The 20,442-nt window shown below is 51.9% G+C and overlaps 1 protein-coding gene across 2 annotated transcripts in view; it reads right to left on the bottom strand.

The window, feature by feature from the left end:
• Window positions 1-4,167: 4,167 nt before the first annotated feature.
• The window catches only part of SAMD4A (sterile alpha motif domain containing 4A), a gene marked incomplete at its 3' end in the record, with an annotated part of 98,315 nt that continues 82,040 nt past the window's right edge, over window positions 4,168-20,442 (bottom strand). Inside the window, exons 4-12 of one of the 2 annotated variants that reach the window (XM_080619166.1) lie at window positions 18,472-18,581; window positions 17,742-17,828; window positions 14,824-15,118; window positions 13,248-13,333; window positions 11,007-11,125; window positions 8,461-8,662; window positions 8,051-8,177; window positions 6,411-6,494; window positions 4,168-4,351 (exon numbers count right to left, since the gene is read on the bottom strand). In XM_080619166.1, the coding sequence (XP_080475292.1) occupies window positions 4,323-4,351; window positions 6,411-6,494; window positions 8,051-8,177; window positions 8,461-8,662; window positions 11,007-11,125; window positions 13,248-13,333; window positions 14,824-15,118; window positions 17,742-17,828; window positions 18,472-18,581 (1,139 nt within the window). Of the gene's footprint in view, window positions 4,352-6,294; window positions 6,495-8,050; window positions 8,178-8,460; window positions 8,663-11,006; window positions 11,126-13,247; window positions 13,334-14,823; window positions 15,119-17,741; window positions 17,829-18,471; window positions 18,582-20,442 lie in introns of those variants that run through there. The other variant, XM_080619165.1, reaches the window with a different exon arrangement.

Here is a 20,442-nt window from a genome sequence, read left to right as displayed (position 1 = left end):
AAAACAAGCTACAAGAGGCCACAGCCACAAGCTGAAACACAAGAAATTCCACTTAAATATCAGAAAAAGCCTTTTAATGCTTCAATGCTTTTTAATGCTTATGCTTAGCCATAAGCATAGTCTGACCCTGCACCAAGCTGCCCAGAGAGGTTGTGCAGCCACCACTCCTGGAGGTAACCAATCCCAGCTCCAGCACCTTGCTCCTGCTGCTGTGAGGGGTGGGATGGGATGATCCAGGGATGTCCCTCAGTGAGACAGTGATGCCGCAAATGGCACCAGCTCATGCAGAGTCCAGCTGAGAAAACACTGGACCAGAAGCCATGGTCCTGCCCCCAAAGGCCCAGGAGGCCTAGTGTCCATGGCCAGCAGCAGCACAAGTTCAGAGCATCCTTCCCTGCCTGCACTGCTCCGCTCCAAGGCTGGTCTGAAAACTGTAGTTTTAAGCCCAGAATCAGCCCAGCCTTAAAAACCTGACCCGAACATCTCCATGCACACGCTGAGGCTCGCGGCCAAGCCAGCTCCTCTGTGTGCCTCCACTGCAGCCTCCGAGCTGCTCCAGCCCCCATTCCCGCTGATTTCAAGAGAAAATCCCGTATCTAACCAGCTCCCAGGGCGTGGGTGTCCCACAGGGACACAGCAGCGGCTGTGTGGGGAACGCCGGGGATTTGTAAGCCCTGCCGTGGGCTTTCTATAAAGACAATACCCCCCTGCGGACCTGGGCAACTCCTCCTCTGCTCTCCTACCCCATGGGGCTGGCCGTTTATTTGATTCCTTAAGTATGAGGCCGTCTGCCAAAACCAGCATAAATAAGGAGGCACCACACCCCAGTGTTACAAAACCTTGTATTAATCATCTCCCTTCACTTTCAATATAACGTTGATATGAAATATAGCCATGATTCCTAGTTACATGGGAGGAAATGAGTAATAAATACATCGGAGCAAGTTGAAATCACAAGGGTGTTTCACTGGGAACAACATTTGAAAACTGTACACTTGCAAAGACCGGCATCTCCAAACATTAGTATTTCTTTATATTGGGAAGCTTTTACATGTAACAAACATGCTAGTTCCATATATGACCAAAAAAAAAGAGATTTAAAAAATATGCATTGCTTGGCAACATTAACGAGGCAAAAATAGTTCTTTGTGCACTAACTTTGTACAGAAAAAACAGGACTAAAGGCATGCATGTACAATAAAAGGCTGCCCGGGAACGGCATGCAACAGAAGAGAGGTCAAAGCTTTTTAAAGTAAGCTTACAATATGCATAAATACATAAGGGTTATATATATTAATAAGGGAGGAAGTATTCTGTTGAACATTATTAACATTCCTGTTTTTTTTGTTTTTGTGTATTTTTTTCTCCCTATTCCTCCCAGAGGAATACACATTCACCTTTAAGTAAAGATAAAGGAATACAAAAAATAAAACTCACTTTGCAAACTCTGATGACTCGTATAAAAGCAACTTTAGTGTTATCATCGCTGTGTGCAAATTATAGACGTCTGCAGGACCCACTTCCCATCAGGCACATTCAGAAAGCCAAACCTGGGGCACGGCCGCACCCCGACATGGAGAAAGGTGACAACAGAAATAGTTTCCCTAAGTGCTGACCAAACTCGAGATTCGCTCCGCGCCGCTCGCGGGCGTCAATCACAGTTTTGGATTTTCCTGCTGGATGCTGGCCGGGCTTGATCCCCTCCTCCCAAGGTTCTTTTAATGAGCTGAGCAAGCAAAGGCAAAGCCCAGCTCAAGTCCAGTCGAGCTCAGGGCTTGTCCCTGGGGAGGGGGGAAGGACACCTTGGAACAAAAGGTTGGGATTCATTTGATTTCCCTGGGTGTCACAGCCGCGGGGAGCATCCGCTGGACCCAAGGACACTTGGGCGCTGAGCTGGCCGGCCTCCTGCTGCACCCGGGGACGGCTCAGGGGAACAGCACCAGTAAGAGGTCCCCGGCGGGTGCTGGGGGGCCAGGGGCTGTCTCTGGGAGAGCTGGGGGGAACAAGGGGGATGCCCCCCGATGCCGGGGGTCCCCGTGGCAGCAGCATCTCCCTCGCCATGATGCGCACATGGTACAAAACAGTTGCAGGTGGGGTGAATGGGTGAATACAAAAAAGAAAGGCACTGCCGCTTTATTACTAAAGATTTGACTTCACAGCCTCACTCATGCAACTGTTGGGGTTTGTTTTTTTTTTTTTCTTTTTTTTTTTTTTTTTCTTTTTATAAATAATTCTTATTTTATGATTCAAGCTACTTTTAATTTGCTTTTTAAACGTCTTTCACTGGAGCTCTGCAGCCTGCACTCAGCACAGGCATCCCAGAGCCAGGCAGGACTTCCCGAACGCAACTGAAGCCACTTCTCTTCATTTTCTTTTTACTTTAAAAAAAGAAAAACAAGGAACAGCAAACACAAGTTATTAACCTATACACTGTCAATGGAAAATAAGCTTTTTCTGTTTTTTTTTAAACAAAAGGAAAAAATAATTGAATTATTTGGTGGTTGTTAATAACAGACACTATCATGGTTACCAGCCATAGCAAATTAATAGGTAATATATCCAAAACAGTACCTCTTAACAATCAGATAACCTCTGCTTCTATAGCCAGCGAAGGAATAAATAGAATCTCAGCTCCGTAAATACATTTGAGCCTTCCCTGAGGGGAAGGCTCCTGCTACGGCAGTTGTGTTCACACCTCGGGGGTGCTCGGGGGGGGGACCCAGGTCCCCAGCACCAGCCGGTGCCTGCGGCTCAGCCTCCCCCGGCCCCTGCTTTGCCATCACCTCCTCACACCTCTTCCCAACCTCCCTCGGTTTTCCCTTCTCCACTCCCCCCAGCACACACTCTCCCCATCTCCTGCCTGCTGGGACGCAGGACACCAGGAACAGCAAACATAAAACACTGCATTTGGCACGGTTTGTTCTTTAGAAAAACAACTTAGAACTGCTGCATAGCAAACGGATTCACACATCTCCCATCCCTGCCCGCCCATGTGATGCTCCGGTTCCTGCTCAGACACCGGTCCTGGCACACGCTGCTGCCCACCAGTGCTTACAGCACAGCCTGTTTTGGGAACACCACTGCACCTGCCATGGCTTTCATTCCCATTCATCACCTCCATTCATTAATTAACTTTAAACTTATTGTTATTCCATCAGAGGACTCCGAGCAGCATCAGGACTGGCAGGAGTGAAGCTGCTGCTATGCCCAGCATCACTGTGGGTTCAGGTGGCTTTTCTGGCCCCGAGCATAGGCTTGAACAGCGCTGTGTTGGATTTACCCATCTAATGCCCTTGGACCAAATTTAGCTCCATTAAAAAAGCAGCACAGTGGCAGGTGAAGGGCAGCCAAGCTGCATTTTGGTGCCTTTTGGGGCTTGGGTTTTATTTGGCTAAATAAAACTGCATGCTTGCTCCCAAGCCTCCTTCAACCCTCACTGGCCACCCCCAAGGGCTGGAAAAACCCATTATTGATGGATTTTGGCAGGCTGGGGCCTGATGTGTGAAGCCAGGATGCAGCAGCACCTTCCCGGTACCTGCGCAGGCAAGGCAAGAGACATGGAAACTCACCCAGCATCCCCCCAGTTCACCGACATCCCCCAGGACCCTCCGCTGGGCGAGATGTCCCCCTCCACATCCCTGACCTACACCAAGGGTGCAGGGATGGGGGGACCGACCCCACACCTGGCAGGCACCCGCGGACCCTTCGCTGCCCTGTGCACAACGCTGCCTTGAAACTGCGGATGCTCTTGGCTAAACTGAAAGGAAATTTTGGGGTTATTATTATTATTATTATTATTTAAATCTGGGCTCGCTGGGCCAGTCCATGCCTGAACACAGCGAAATTCAAGAGATGGGACCACCAGCCCCAAAGCCCCTGGCAGGACAGGCAAATCCTCCCCAAAGGGTTTTTGGTCACGCACACCTGCGCGCTATTCGGTACTCATTCGTATCCTCGTCCAGAAACAGAGTTTGCCCATGGTGCTCCGGTGAATCCTCTGTTGTCAGCACTCTCCTGCTGCGTGCCCCCCCCAACCCTCCCCATGTTTTTTCATCATCGTTGTTGAATTTTTTTGCCACGCTTCCCCCCCACCCCCAGCATGGATGTAATAAATGACAACACAAATTCCAAGTCTAATGATATGTTCACAAGGACAATCTACACATTCACAAAATTAAAACAGGAGAGAGAGAGAAAGAGAGAGGAGAGGAGAGAGAGGAGAAAGGATGCAAGCTATCGCTGAGGCTCCCTGCAAGCCCCGACCTCGCCGCTGGACCCGCAGCAGTTGTTCTCCCGGCCAGCGCCCCTGTCGCGATGCCTTTCTAGATCGTGGAGGTTCGGTCGACACCATCTGCAATGGGAAAGGAGAGTTAGGGGCAGCCCTGAGGAGCAACCGCTCACATTGCACCAGTACCCCTGGAGCTGGGGAAGGGAGAGATGGACCCCAGAGCACCCCCAACACAGCCCCTAGGATGAGGTGATGCCTCGGAGCTGCCCCCACCCTCCCAACAGGGTGTAGAAAGGTTTTGGGGTGTCAGCACTCCACCAGTGCCTCCATGCCATTGTCTGTCCCCACCACGCAGCAGCCACCCCCCAAGTGTCACTGTCCTAGCACCCATCCAGGTCTTCTGCCACCTCCCATGGCACCCTTCCCAGGAGCAGAGGGTGTTTCTGGGCAGCCCGGACTCAACTGCAAGGTGGAAGTGAGTCTGGGACCTCCTTACAGCAGGACAAGTCCATGACCCACTGTCCAGCAGTGGGGGGACAGGGATGGAGCTGGTCTGGGGGGGGATGCTTTGCCCCCCAACTAACTCAGCCCTGCAACACCCAAGTCACAGAGAATCCAGAATTTTCTTCTGAGGATTCTGGCAGGAAAAGTACCCCCAGAAGTTGTTTCTGTCTCCCCAGGGCCCCCATCCCCAATGTCCTGTGACAGCAGGGACAAGTACAGCCACAGCCCTAAGCCTAGGAGCGAGGGGTCTGCAACCCACCCCAGAGTCACACAAAGACCCTGCCGCCAGCAGCTCCCTCTTCTCCACCCCCCAGGTGACAGCAGCTTTTACAGGGCCAGAAATCCAACCCTCCAGCCCTCCTCCATCCCAACCACCCACCATCCCCTATCCCAAACCCCCATTCCCAGGACGGAGAGCAGTGGGGGGACCAACTCCCGGGGTAGCCCCTGAACAGAGCACTCCCTGTTATGCTACCCAGGGCATCAATCACGGCCACCTCCCTCCTGAAGACTGAAAACAAACAGGTTTGTTACGCCTTTTTGGTTTTTTTCTCCCCCGAAGGTTTATTTTTTAAGAGCTATTTATAGCACGAGGTTTGGAGAGGCTCAGGGTATGCGACCTGGAAAAAACAACTCGGAGGAACAGTACTCTGCAGAGGAACAAGACAGCTAAGCCTCGCCTGGGCACACGCTGCAGAACCGCTTCGGGTGACAGAAGTGTCCTTGTTTTCCCAGCTGGGGATGCTGCCGTGGCGCTGCCAGGGCCCTGCTGCCTCTCACAGTACTTGCTGTCGCGTTGCTCTCCCTGGGATGGGCTGTTGAATCGCTGCAGGGAGCCTGCTGGTACTCATCCTCCCTGAGGGCTCCCGGCCTCAACTGCTGGATGCAGCCTGGGGATTGCCGGTGGTGGCACCCAAGCTGGTTATTCCAGACCGTCTGAGAGATGCTGGTGGCCATGCTTGTCCCATCACCGGAGGCATCCTTTGTGCTTGGGGTCCAGCACATCAGCGAGGGGCTATGGGAGCTTCTGGTGCCAGTGCTTTTTGCTGCACCGGGCTCTCCATCGCACTGCTGTTCCTTTTCCATCTTTCCTGCCTGTTTTTCCACCTCCCCTTGCCCGTTACCTGCCTGCCTGGGCTGGGACCTGCAGCTGCCCCAGCCATGGGGGAGGAGCTGCCAGTGCTGCTGTCACAGCGCCTGGCACAGCCCCTGGCAGGACTTCAGCCAGATGCCTTGGGGCTCCCGCCCCCCCCGGCCAAACGAGGGATGCCGGTGGCAGAAGGGTACAATACTCCAAAGCCTGTGAACCATTCGAGCGTGCCGGTGGCAAGGGCTTTATCAAGAGCTAGTAACAGACTAGCGAGCTAATCCTAATGATTATTAGCAAGCTAACTAGTGGCTAATAAGCATGGACTCCACTAGTGCTGGGTGCGATCCCTGTGTTCGGTTTTTACCCCCTTGCCCCGGCTACCTCACTGAGAGAAGCCAGTGTCCATGTGTGACCCTCCCGGGAGCATCCCTGGGAGCATCCTCACATCCATCCCCACCGCCATCCCATCCCCTCACAGCCACAGCCTGTCCCAGCTTTTGGGTGGCATGGGGCAGGGGCAGGTGCTGGGAGGCTCAGCAGAGGCAGTGTGGACGTGCTGGAAGAGCCCAAGGAGGAGGGAGTGCTCACCGCTGAGCGCGTGCTCCGTCATGCTCAGGCACAGGGACTCCAGCCTGTTGTTGATGTCAGGTTCAGTCACCGGCACCTGGAACTCTGCAGGGAGAAAGGGAGAGGAGACATTGGTCAGGGGACCTGGCAGGGACCTGGCAGAGTACACGTGGGGTAAAAAACCACTTGAAAGATACCCCAAGAAGGGCTGCCCACATGGCTGGATTGGCTGCGCTTCACTTCCCAGTGCATCCACCTCTGGCAAGAGACATTTGCACAAACAGGCATCGCTTCCCTGCTTCTTATCAGTAAGAGGTAAATGTGGGGAAACTCAACGGCACTGGAGCAGAATGTGGATGGAAACAACGAGTGAAGGCACTGGGAGGTGGCAACCCCAGGCTCTCCCCATGCTCAGGCCCCACAGAGTCTTTTGTATGAGCCAAACTTTCACAGTGGGGTCGGGAGGTGCCTTTGCAATCAGTGTGTGTCAGGGTCAGCACTCCGACATGGGATGGCAGCACAGACCAGCAGAGCTGCTGCCTGGCTTCTCCCTGCTCAGTCACCCACAGCCCCACTGCCACATCCCCAGGGGAGATGTGCACAAGCAAAGATAGTGCTGGACAGCATCTCCTGCTTGCCACTGGAACATGGGATGAGATCCAGGAAGGTTGAGGGCTCCTCCCAGCCTGATGATAAGAGGTTCGGGAGCCCAGCACCACATTATTGCTTATTTTCCTCACGACTGGGTCCACATCTTTGGCTCCCTAATCCTCCTATGCCCTCATTCACTGTGGGCTAACATGCAAAGAGAAACCCATTTATTCTTTTTCAGCGCCTGCAGAAATGTGCCCTTGTCCCGGTGTTTAATCAATACCCGAGAACAGACACTGCTTCTGCTGTACAGGACATTTGTCGCCTAAATTGTGCAGTTAAAACACTGCAGGCGTATGATGTGAGAGGAGCTGCCAAGCTGAAACCATGGCAGAAGCTTACGGATGAGGTTTACTTTACTGGGGGGTGCAACTCCTTGTCCTGTGGTATGAGTTGTTATGGAGTGTTGGTAAGAAAAGGCACGCTTAAAGTCTAATGAAAGGACACACAGAGAAAAAGGCATGAATGTCCCAGTGCTCCAGAGCCCAAGTTCTCCTGAACCAGAGCATGCTCCTATATACAGGAGCATTTTTGTGGTGTTTGGGAAGGAAGCACTGACTCAGCACCATTTCCCTTCACATGCATTGTGAAAACAATTTCCCTTGAGTGCATAAAGGCAGTCCCCCTGCACTGAGTCTCCATGTTCATGCATGAGCAGAAAAGTTGAGGGATGGGCTACTGCCTTCCTTGTCTGACATGAAGCCCCCTGGAAGCAAGCTACATAAGGCACCAGCACTGTTATACACAGGGCTAAGATGTTATCTATAGGGTCAAAACTCCCTCCAGTGATGTCTCTGGTTCAATGAACCCAGTAACCGGACTAGTGCCAGAGATACCCTGCCTGGGTTGCATCAGCCAGCACTGAGTATGGCTGCAAGCATGCGGAAGTGCACTGTGGCGGCATGGGCAATGTGCCTGTGGTGAGGCTCATGGGCATGGCTCCTTTCACACAGCCTCCCCCTGTTCCGCTAGGCTGTGGGTACATGAAAAAGCAAACGTCTGCTTCCTACCTGGCTGCTGAAACATCAGCATGGTCTGTGGGGAGGTGTGGACCGGCAGCGAGCGCGTCCTTTGCACAGAGCTGTGGCTCCGGCTGGGCATGCTGTTGCTGCCCCCGGGGTTGGCAAACCAGAGGTTCTGTGGGAAGCAAACAGAAAGAGAGGTGTAAACCAGAAGATGTAAACCAGAAGCTTCTGTGCCATGTATTCATAAACCCCTTGGGCTCATCTCTCCGCCCCTCCACCTCTTTGCTCCCCCATCCCTGTCCCTCTTCTGCATTCCAGTACACAGAGAGTGCAATCCAAGCATCTGCTTGCAAAGGGGGAAAAAATGGGGATCAGGACAAGTTAAAGAAGGAAAAGCAAATGAAGCTTGTGGGGAAGGGATGGAAAAGCTGGAGATGCCACAGACTCGGACCAACCTGTCTGCCTTGCTTGAGGATGGCAGGGCTGGCGGCGGGGCTGCGCTGGGGGGTGCCCAGCAGTCCAGTGGGGCCCAGCAGCCCCAGCCGGGCCGTGGGGAGGTTGCGGGAGGGGATCTGGAACTGGCGGGGGTTGCGCCGTCCTAGTCCCGCTCCTGCAGAGCCGGCTGTCGGTAAGGAGTTGGACTGGCCAAAGCCTCGGCTGTGGAGAGAGAAAGCACCGAGGGTGAGACATCAGCCCCTGCACGAGAGCACAGGCAGAGCTGCTGGTTTGGTGTGCTTGGACCAACAGACAGACATCCCCTGGGTGCTCTGGTGCTGCTGCAAAGCACTGTAATAATGCTCATCCTCCCTGTACCCAGCCCATGGTCATGGGTTCACCATGAACTCTGCTTCTGCCCCAGCCCTCGCATCCCACTGAGGATGGTTCTCCATCCTGCCTGTATGTGCAGTGGGAAACAGGAGGTTTGGGCATAGCACAGAAGCTCCCTTTCTTCTTCCTGCCTGCCAGTCCCCATCCCTCCCTTCTGCAGCTCTCACACTCACATTATTTTTCCTTTTTGGAATTTATTTTACTCCTGCAAAATGGGCCTGTTCCTAAATTCAAGCTAAAATAACACAGGTAATTCCCTGGGCATTGGAGCTGGTGGCACCTGATTTCTTGGATTTTGGCTTAAACCCTTCATGCCTTTGAGCTGTACAAAGAGAGATCTCTCATGTGTGGATTCTCTAGCGTCTGATAAAGGTTCAGCTTATGCTGTTGGGTTTTTTCTACTGGGAACATTTGAAGGGTGGGACCTTTTCCCTTTCCAGGAGGTTCATTTTTACCAACATGGTCGTCTCTGAAACTTCTCTGTGAAATTTTGTTAGAACCATTTAACAAATGCAGGATTTCCTGGGAAGGGTCTGAGCAAAAGGCACATTCCTGCACAGGTAAGACTGGCTCTGCACCCGCTCCCATCTCTGCACTGCAAGCCCTCATTCAGCTCCCTGCAATCAGAGCAAAACAATCCAGACACAAGACAACACGGCCCAAACGTCCTGAGACACTGATCTCAGGACATGAAACCATCTTTACACCTTGGTGTGGAGGGCCACACACATCAGAATCCCTCTTCGTGTGGGCTGCTTGCATTTAAAACCAGAGGAATGACACAGAAATAATGAGGTAACCCTTGGAAACACACAGCGCAGGAGCTGGGTCTCCTCCAGCCTGGTGTCCCTGCCCCATTAGCTGGGCAGCAGGACTGCAAAACCATTATGAGGTTAAAGCACAGCCAAGGGTTAGGAGCACTCTGCAAACCCACACTTTGGCTGCTTTCATGCTCCTTGTTCCCCCCTGCCCTTCTCCAGCACTTAATCTCCCTTGCAGATGTTCCAGCTCACCTTCCTCCCAGCCCTCATCTCTCTTGCTTGTGTGGGTGGCTGCAAACATGCTTCAGATGACATGAGGCTGCTGGGATCCCAAAGCTGGATGAATTTACAAGGCAGGAGTATGACAGGGTTTCTTTAAACCTCATCCAAAAAACGCTCTTGCCATTAAATCCCCATGAGAAAAGGAGGACTGGCCGCATGCTCCTTTCTTGCCTGCAGCTTCCCAGGAGCAGAAGAAACACAAAATGCGAACACCCAAAAGCAGCAAGGAAACTGGAGAGCATCGTGGGCAGCCCCAGGAAAGGGACTGGGATCATTTCAAGCCATCAGCTCTATCTTGTTCTTGCAGTCATCCTGGATGTGCAGCTGAACTGCTGCACTGGTGAAATCCCATGCCAAACGGGTCATCAAAAATCTCTGCTCTTGTCTATTCTGCTTCCAATCCTGCCATGAACACTGAAACTGCTTGTATTGCTCCATTCCAAAATACTCTGTTTCATGGCATTGGGGAACACCCCAGTTCTGTGCCTGTTCCTTCTGAATCCCGGCTGCCCCAATGCTCCCAGCTTTCTCCGAAACAGCTTCTCTTTGATAAAAATAACTTGCACAAGACTGTAATAAACCAGACTTAGCAGAATGAAACAAAAGGCTGATGATATTGTTAAAACTGATCTAAAAATATCCCTTCTTGTCATAACCCCAATGCTTTCTAGGATCACCCGAAACCCAGCATCGCCTCGGAAGTGAGCAAACACAGTGTTCACAACACAGCCCTCCCGGCTCTGCACCCTCTGCAGGCTTCGAGCCTTTTTTTTTTGCCAGTTGATGTCTTTTTGGTGAAACTCCAGCACTGATGTAATGAGCAAAGGGCAGCAGGCAGGGGCAGAGCCGGCCACCTGGGGAGATGCTGCACAGCTGGGAAGCATTGGGTTTGGAGCCAGGGAGACACAGTGGGAATCGGTAGGGTAGGCGATGTCCGCACACACAAGCAAACTTATTGCTGCTTTCCTTTCCCAGCCAGCGCCTGGGGTTGAAGCTTTTCCAAGCTTCCTCCCTCCCGAAATACGGCTCTGAACCCAGAAGGAACAGTCCCTCCCTGCTGGGAGACATTGGTCGCACTGGAGATGCTCTTGCCACTGCATCCATCCCTCCCTTCCTGAAATCCTACATACCTCCTCTGCTGCCGATAGCCTGACAGCTCCAGGAGGGATTTCCGAGGGAAAGACCGAAAGAGTTTCTGCACCTGCTGTTTCCATGACAGCAGCCGCTTCTTCTGGATCTCTGTAAACGCCTGCCCAAAGGAAAAAAAAAGAGAAAAATAGGAAATGTATGAATATTTTTCTGGATAAAGCGAGCAGAGATGCGTATGTGGGTATGCAGGTAAAGAAACGCAGGGGAGCAGGCAGTGGTGTGAGTCGAGACCCAGAAGCAAGTCAAGAGGGAAACCCTGGTCTCTCTCTTGGATTTATTTATCTCAGGAGGAAAAAATGCTCCAGCAGCGTCCCCTGTGCCCAGCTCTGCCCCTAAAGCTTCCATGCTGCCCATCCTAGCGCCAGACCCACTACTCCTGCTGCAGCATGGGCACCTGGCTCCATGCTTGCTGCTGGGGTGTGAGCACAGCTCCCACAGGGTTTGATGGCCCCCGCCGGGTGGTGACACTTGTCACCTGGATGTGGCTATAACACAGCCAGGATCTCCAAATCCCAACTAGGATGTGGCAAGCAGAGCTGCTCCATAGCATCTTGCATTCTATCCTCCTCCTTGGGGCTCAGCACTGTTTCTGGTGCCAACAGCCTCTGCAGGAGGTCACCCAGGGTAAGCCCCACCACCCACCCAAAGGTCACCCACACAGGAGGAGACCTCCTCCTGAAACACCCCAGACCTCCAGGCAGCTGGTGTGGGTTACGGGGACATCCACGTGCCCACCACAGCTAACTTTAGACACCCGGCGTCTCCATGCCAGCAGTGGAGAGGAGTGCAGGTCTCTGGAGGACAATGTGGAGGCTAATTAGTGCCTTGCTTGATTGCTCGAACTGCCCTCTGGAGGAGATCTCTCTCCTGGCACTGATTATGCTGGAGCCAACGCAGACAGATAGTGGTCCCGGGACACAGGCTGGCACTGGTGGGGTGACGCTGCGTCACCACGTCTTTCCCAGGCACTCCTGGAAAACAAGTCCCTCTGGAGCTCCGCATCTTCCTGGCTTTGCTCTCCAGCTCCAGGTCTCTGCCCCCACCATCCTTGTCCCTTCCTTGTCACCTTTGCTCCCCCAGCAATGTCCAGGCACCATTTCCAGGCTCTGATGTCAGGGGGCAAGTAGGAGAACATGTTCTCCCCTCCAGCCACTACAGCTATTCTCCACCGCCTGTGTCTCTGTAGAGCACCAAGAGGACCATACCTACAGCTCTAAACCCATCTGCCAGCAAATCCCAAGAGTGGGCACAACCATCCCACACTGCACAGGGAGTCGCTGACACCGCAGGCACTGCCAGCAAAATGCACTGGAACCCCCACTGGGATCAACAGGGACATTTGGGAACACACTCCAAAAAATATGATGAACGGCTTGTACTTTGCCCCGTATCCTGCTATTTCACCCCGATTCAAGATGCCCTGTGCTATGCCCTGCAGGGATGCATAGATCAAATAATCACAGCCTGGGCACCAGCTTCAGCTACAAGGAAAGGGGCTGCAAGCTGCCCCTCTCCTCTTCCATGCACAGTGCTGCATGTTTTGGGGTTTGCAATCACCAGCCCTCTCCAGAGGAGGCTTTTCTGTTGTTTGTCAGCATACAATTTTATAAACAAGTAACTGAGAAACGTTTAAAAGCCTGCAGTTCCTGTGAGAGGGTGTGCAATTTCCCCCCGACCTCTGCCATATGGGCAAGCAATGAGAAGCAGCTTGTTCTTCCAGGTGCAGCCGGCATGGGTACAAGATGCTGCAGGACACCGGGGACACCAGCCATCCTCCCTGCCACCAGGCACATCCCAAGCCACCACCCAGCAAAGGCAAACCTGCCAGAAGCAGGAACAGACATCCCTGTTGCAAAATCCCAAGACCACGTGCTGCAAAACAGGAGGCAGCAACGCCAAGGGATCGCTGGGACTCTGATAGAAACCGCCTGCACGCTCATCGTGAGATTTGTTCTTTCATCTAGCTGCTGATCAGACTGTCACAAGCCAGATGAATTTCCCAGCTCTAGGTCTTGGCAATTAAGCAAGCGTGGAGAGGGGAGCAACATTTCCATGCACCACACTGGAGCTACCGCCTGCTCTAGCCCTGTTCTGACAGAATGACTATTAATACCCCCCAAAAATATTTGTGTTAGAAACCAAGAGGTTTACATAAACAGACACTTTGGAAACAGTTTCTAAGTGATGAGAACAACAGTTTTAGATGATCCGTCACGACTCACCTCATGGATTAGACATTTGTCTATGAGCTGTAAATAGGAACTTATATTCTCTTCGTCAGGTCGAGAAACTAGAAGTTGTGTGCATACTGGAAGAAAAAGAAGAAAAACGGGCATGGGGACATCGAGCTGGGATTCAGGGGTGGGGGCAACAAATGCCTTGGATGTCTCATTTCCCTTGTCCCACAGAGAGGTCTTCTCAACAGCAAGAGAAAACGTCCTTCCCCAATTCCTGCCGTGCTGTCCTATATTTAGGGGCAGATTTTGTTCTCTGTTATGATGGTGTAAATCCAGAGTAACACCACTGGAGTCACCAAAATTAGACCTGAGCAAATCAGAGGCACAGGATTATTCCCTATTCCTATGCAAGAGCCGGTGCTGGAAAAGCTCTTGCTCCTCTGACCAAAATCTGCCCCACTGCAAACAGATTCTCACCTTTCCCGATGGATTTTAGCCTCCTTTGGAATTAATGCCATAAATGCAAGTGGAAATGAGTTCACAGAGAGCTCATTTCTGTTACGACAGAGACACAGAGTCTCTCCTGTCATAACCCCCAGGCAGGGATGCCTTGCGGTCCAGGAGGACACCTCAGCCTGGCAGAGCTTGTGCCATACGTACAGCTTTGTGCATGACAGAGGCATTGTGTCATGGGCTGAATTCAGCAGCAGGTTTAAAATGGGGCCAGAAGCCCACGTTTGTCTGTGCATGCAGTCAATTAGCTGGTGAGAAATTCCGCACCAAGTTTTCATATAGATAACATCTCATCTGTTTTCTTCACAAAAGGTGTGAAATGGGGACAGGGCTGATATTTCTTTGTGGCAACCCAACAAGTTTGTTTCTGCTCCTGGTTTCCTGTGTGAACTTGTGGATGAGACTCCCCTCCTGCCTTCAAGCATCTCAGGTGCCACTGACGGGGGTTAAGACACATCCAAGCTCACACAAATTTGCTCAAAGAGCCCTTTGCATGGCACAGGAGGTCAGTCCCTAGGCTCACATCCCTCTGGTGCACCTTCCACTGTGTTAATCCTAATGCAAAGACACGCACCCTGCACCAGGCACAGAACGGCACCCCAGTATTCTGAATGTCCTGCGTCTAAATTTGGGCTTAAAAAGGGACTTGGACCCAACTGATCTGTACTCGAGATGGCTCGTGTCCAGCCCATACGCCACTGCTACCCACCCCACAAGCAAAGCAAGTCTGAGGGATGCTGCTGGAAACACCTTTGGACTGGCGTGCTGCCCCCAAGGACTCTGAATGGGAAGGGAGAGAATGCTATCCATCCCTGACCTGGGGCAGGGAGGTGATGCTATCCATCTCCGACCTGGGGCAAACAGCCTGTTCCATCACTGCCCCTCTGCAAAATCACTGCCTACCTCCCCCCCCTCTTACTTCTTACCACAGCACAATGGGGCCTCAGAAATCATCACCCCTAAGACCTGAGCTCGCAGGAGCTTGGGGAAAGGCTGCTGCCAGCACCACCACTGCACACACCCTGCCCTGAAGCAGCTCTCCTTAGCAAGGACACCAATAATGATGATAATAATGATGATAATAATGACACCAGCGACAGGCACTCACCTTTCCCCATCACTCTGGTGAACTGTCCAGGCAGGTCACCTTCAGGCAAAGGGGCGCCCCCCGACTCGCCCTCGCATCCCGGCAAATGGTGCTGCTGCATCCCGCCCGCGGCAGAGTCCTTGCAGTCAGAGCCTTGGCTGTCTGAGCCGATCAGGGAGGAGGGGTGATGCGAGTCCGTGTCCCGGCTGTGCTCCTCCGTGCTTGAGTTTTGGGAAGAGTACGCTTTGATGGGGGTGAGGATCATTTGGTGTAGTTCCTGCAGCGGGACACGCAAGTTGCCACCTTCCAGGATGTCCTGCGGATTCAAGTGGAGAGGAGAGGGTTTGTCTCCACAGAGACAACAGAACACCAGCTATCAACCAAACCCTTACTGGTACCCGTCAGGAGAACCTCTTCAAGGCCAATGGCCTCGCTCCTGCTCCAGGACCCTGCTGCAGGCCACGGTCAACAGCCACGTTTTTTTCACTGAGTCTTGGTTAGAGCAGAGGAGCTGTGCAGGCACTGTGTCTGATTATCCATGGATGTGTTCAGACCTGAATCCCCAGAGATAAATGAGCCCCATCAGCCACTGGGACTCAAAAACAGTGGCAATCCAGCTTCAGCATTTCCAAATCTCCACCAGGAAGATGGCAACTCCATGACAGCAACTGAGCCTGTGAGATTTCAATGCCCACACCAGTGAGTATTTTGGTCCTTCCCCAGTAATTCCACAATCAAGACAATTCAGCTTGTCTCCAGTTTCCAGCACTGCCTTCAAGCTTGGCTCCCTACCAACTGCTCTGCCCCAAAGAGCTTGCCATAGCATCACTATGCTGTGGGACCATCACAGAGCTCAGGACCACACTGGGACGCAAGAGCCCATCCTGCAGCAGCAAAGTGGGGACATCCCTGCCCATACTGGGATGGGCTGGGGAAGCAGATGCAGAGGAGAAAGGGAAGGTTTCAGGGGGTGCAGGGTAGGTAGGTCAGACATAGAAGGGGAGATCATGAGGCTGCAGATAAACTTATATCCCTATAGCAAAAACATTCATCTTAGAGATCCTGGGGGAGGTCCACCCAGAAGGGAGAGAATTTGGGTACATTCCAGCCTTACTCTCGGTTATAGTGGGGATCAAGATCTCCCTTTCTATGGTCAGATCCTCATCCCACTAATGGGAGAGAACTGCGTTTTGCTTCTGATGTAGTCTGGACCAGAACAGCTTGTTGCAGGCTTCAGCACGGCCTGGCTCCTGAGATGCCACTTGGAAAAAGGCAGCTTTTTGGAGCGAGCTCTGGTTGCACCCAGGGAAGAGACATAAAATGGGCACACAGGCTGTGTGCGAGCCAGCTGAAGCCCTTACATCCCTGCTGCACCCCCAGCTTGCTTTCAGGTGTCTCAGCTCCACTTCTCTCAAAGACCTGGTGTTGTTCTGCTGGGCACTGTTTTTGAGGGAAAACATCCTGTTCTGCTAACCGGAGGAGAGGGGTGGAGCAGCTCTTCCCAAGAAAGCAGCAATCTTTAGCAGAGAGACACTGCCCAGAAAAACCAAGTCTCACACATGCTCTTGTTTAGCACAAAGAAATTGGATGGGAACCCTGGAAAACCAGCGATGTCTCCTCCCAAGTAAAGCAGCTCACAGGCAGCTCTGAGCCCCAGCAAAGTGGGACACGATCCCAGCTCCATGGCCCAAACCACCCACAAGGGCTCAGAAGCAGTTCCTGCCACTTATCTCCCGTATTTTATAGTGTGCGTGGCTGGTTGTGTCACCTGAACTGGGCTCCAGCTCCCGCACCACACCAGCCAATCAATACCAATTTCAAAACCCAGGCAGAGACGCAGGGAGAGAGGCTGTTCAATTGTCTGGAAAACACATTGCCAAGGCAAGCTCAATCCAGTGGGCTGTCTTTTGGATTTAGCAGTTATTATTACTATATGGAGGTAAACATGGCTTTATTAGCTCCTGCCATACTCTGAGTACAATCCTGTATTATAAATAAACGGTGAAGCACTGAGCTAACAAAAACACCAATAAATAGCAACACACCACGTAAGTATTTAAAAGCCCCTAGTGGGAGGCTCTGTGAGTTGCTGTTTGAAGATGGTGCAATTAAATATAATATAATATTGCGATAATAAATAGTGAGAGTTTGGGTGAGCTGCTCCCAGCAAGGCTGTGGTGCTGGTGCTTCTCTGACAGCCGTTTCTGCAGAGTTTAAGATTTTGTTGAAGTGATACAGAAGATTCTATTTGTTCTTGCTGGAAATCCAACATGTTGTTCAGGCACTGATGGGGGCATCTGCCTTTTTATTTGGGGACAGGTTGTCCATATGATGCTCCAGAAAAACACAGTGGCCCTCAACCTGACAGACACTGGGCAATCCCATCTCTATTTGGGGATGGAGAGGTAGGAGCAAGGGTGGGGGTCCTTGTGCTGGCCCCATGCATGGAGGAGGTCTCATGAGAGGGACAGTGGCACTGAGAAGGGAGAGGTAACCAAGTGGCCGAGGGATAAGAAGTGGTTAAAGGCTCTGCCCAGCTGGTTCTCCAGCAGCAGACAGGACGGCAAGGGCTGATGCAAGCTCCTGCACCCTGGTTCAGCAGATGAGCAACCACCTTCCCATTAGTGTCGCTGGGATGGTATCTTCCATCACTTGAAGCTCAGGTGTTTCTAAGCACCCTGGAACGGATTAGGGCTTGTACCAGTGCTGTAGGGTGTATTTGTCCCAGCTGTGTGAGTGCCAGAGGTGGATTAAGACCACTCTGCAAAATACAGCCCCAAATAAAACCTGCATCTGGTACAGGAGTATTTGAGACATCATTCAGATGCAGCTAGGCCAACAACAGATTTTTCTGCATAAGATCCCAACAACATGTGTAACCGAATTAACTCCTGCCCCCTTGAAAAAGAGGAAATACAAAAGTGGCTGTGATTACTTACCCTTTCTAAAGATTTGAGCAGGTTTTGTCTTTCTTTTAGCTTCTGGATACTGATCACTATTTTGTGTCTTGCGCCTTTGGTAACATTCTGCAAAACCAGAACAAAACCTGATGTTAACACTTGCACAGGTTACCCCAAAGCCTTCCTCCACTAAACAAAAAGGGCTGCTATAAATTAAGCAATTTCTGAGTGCAGAGATTAGCGGGGGACACAGAAAATCACTTAGAGACTTGCTGACGATAAGAGATTTCCAGCTAGCCTGTCCCTCCCCAGTACATCTCACCCAGTGAAAGCAAAGGTGCTGACCGGCCCCCTTCATCCTGAGGATAACAGAGAGGGAAACCTGAAAGTGGTGGCGTTTTCAAAGGTTAACAAAGCAATCAGCCACCAAAACCCCGCTGACTTTAAAGGAGTTGGGTACTGTTGACTGTGCCCCTGAAACTCCTGAATTTAATCCCAACTGGAAAAAATGCAAATGCAGCCCCCAGTGATGGAACTTTCACTCTGGGATTTCCGTGAGAAATCTGGGACAAGGCCTTTTTCAGGTACAGCATGGTTTTTTTCACTCCCCAGGACTCGATTATCCTTTCTCCGTTTGCTTCCCAACCACCTACAGGTAAAAAGCCTTCCATATGAAGGCACAAAAAGAGGCATTTGGAGGCATCTCATCTACCAATATCGCAAGTGTCAGGACCGCCGTGTATTGCTTTACGACTGATGTGGGACATACTTGTGCCTCAAGCTGGCATTCGGTGAGGGCCATCATCTCCTCATACGTCATCTGCGAGAAGAGGGCAGCATACTTGTGCAGCCGGAGGCTCTTCAGCCAGGCTGGGACATCTGCAGCACAAAGGTAAGGAGATGAGAGCTCCCTTTGAGTTCATGACACTGCTTAACCACACGCAATAGCATTAACACCAACATGAGGAGTTGATTAGGTGCTACCCGCCATCTGCTGCTCCTTCACACACCTTACTGAACTTCAGGGACCTTTTGGAAGACACAGTGCTATGGATATGGGTGGCAGGAGGAACCAGCCCCTGGATGAGGACATAGAGCTATGCATATTGATGGCAGAAAGAACCAGCCCCCAGATGATGACATGTTCTCAGAGGCTGAGTTTCTGCAGCTGAGCCACTAGGAACTAGCCCACAGGGAGCTGGCATCACACCACTGCACTCCAAGCTCCTCGCTGCTCTTCTCCCAGGAACGCGGGAACAGCCAAAGCTAACGGTGTGGTGGAGCTTAGGATGAGCAAATGGCTGTTTTGCAGATGGCAGACACTGCTTTATGGTGTGAGGGAAGACGGTACGTGCTGAAAATTTAAATGGCTGCTTAAAGAGAAATAAAGAGATGGGGTTTTTTTGAGCACGGAAAAATGATGTGTCATTGAAGATGGTCCCTTCTGTTTCAAAAGGTGACTTGGGGACCTCAGATGCACTGACTGAAATGACTTCTTCCTTCCCATTTGCTGTCTGCAACGTAGCACCTCCACACCTGGCTGGCTGGGTACCCAAAATACTTTTACCCTTCTGACATCAATGTGGTTTCACAATGAGGGACCCAGGAGGTAAAGCCTTCCTTTGCAACATGCAAAACCCCACCAGACCCCATGATGGGGTATCCTCCACAGAGAACACAATGGGACATGAGCTTCCTTTGCTACCACCTGCCCAGCAGTTACTCAGGGTTTCACAGGTTTGGAGGGCCTGTGCTCAGCAAGGTGCGGGGACCCTGCAGGTATCTGTGCTGCAGCACAACACTGTGCCCGTGATGATGCTTTTGCTTTGCATCCTAAAGGCTTCAAATGCTGTGCCAAATTGGCACAAACTGCTTTATTTAGCACCTACAGCCCGACAATAGCCTGGCCTCAGACTACCGAGCTCCTGCACTCTGCTCCCAGCCGCCTCCGCTCATTACTCCTTGTCTCCTTCCCCATCAGAGAGACACCCAGGAGCTCTGTCTCAACCCATGCTGGGTACAGTAACAATGAAGAAACAGCGTTTCAGCCCGAACTCCCACACCTTGAATGGAGAGAGCAGGTGAGGCCTTGAGAAACGTCTCTTTTGGGGCTAAACACCAGTTAGCAGCAACACCTCCCCTCTCTTTGATTGCTCCTCAGTCAACGCATGGGGCATGTGTTAAGCAGATACACGACCCCATATAAGGCAGGGGCTGACGATGCAGGAGACCCCCAGGGGAAGAAGTGATGCCTGGTGGCAACGCTGCCCTGATGGGGTTCTTCTGCCCAATGTGCCCACTGAGGGAGGAGATAGAACAGGGGATTGCACCATTTTCGGAGTGATTTGTACCCACTGTGTGCTTCCCCTGCTGGGTTGGGCCCCGCATGGGTGCTGGTGCTCTGCTCACCATCCCAGAAGCCAGCATGAGGACAACCTGCATGGCCATGTCCAATAACCTTCACTAATGTAGCCAACCTCAAAGGTTTTCTAGGCTGATCTAACTGCAAAGTCTGAGGCCAAACTTGCTTTGGAAAGGGATCAGATGACGTGAGGAGGCCAGTCCCACTGCTGGGACATCCCATGGTATGGGTGGTCTCTGTCCAGAAAGCGCTATACTCCTAAGTGCCAGATACAATTCAAGGATCATCACAGACCTATTTCTGAACCAACACCTTGTCGCTGGAGGGGACAGGGCAAGACGGACTGCTGGTTTGGTCCCCTAGGGCAATTCTTACATC

This window comes from Psittacula echo (assembly GCF_963264785.1).
Source record: "Psittacula echo genome assembly, chromosome: 5".
NCBI lineage: Eukaryota > Metazoa > Chordata > Aves > Psittaciformes > Psittacidae > Psittacula > Psittacula echo.
This window is presented reverse-complemented; position numbering and strand designations above follow the sequence as displayed.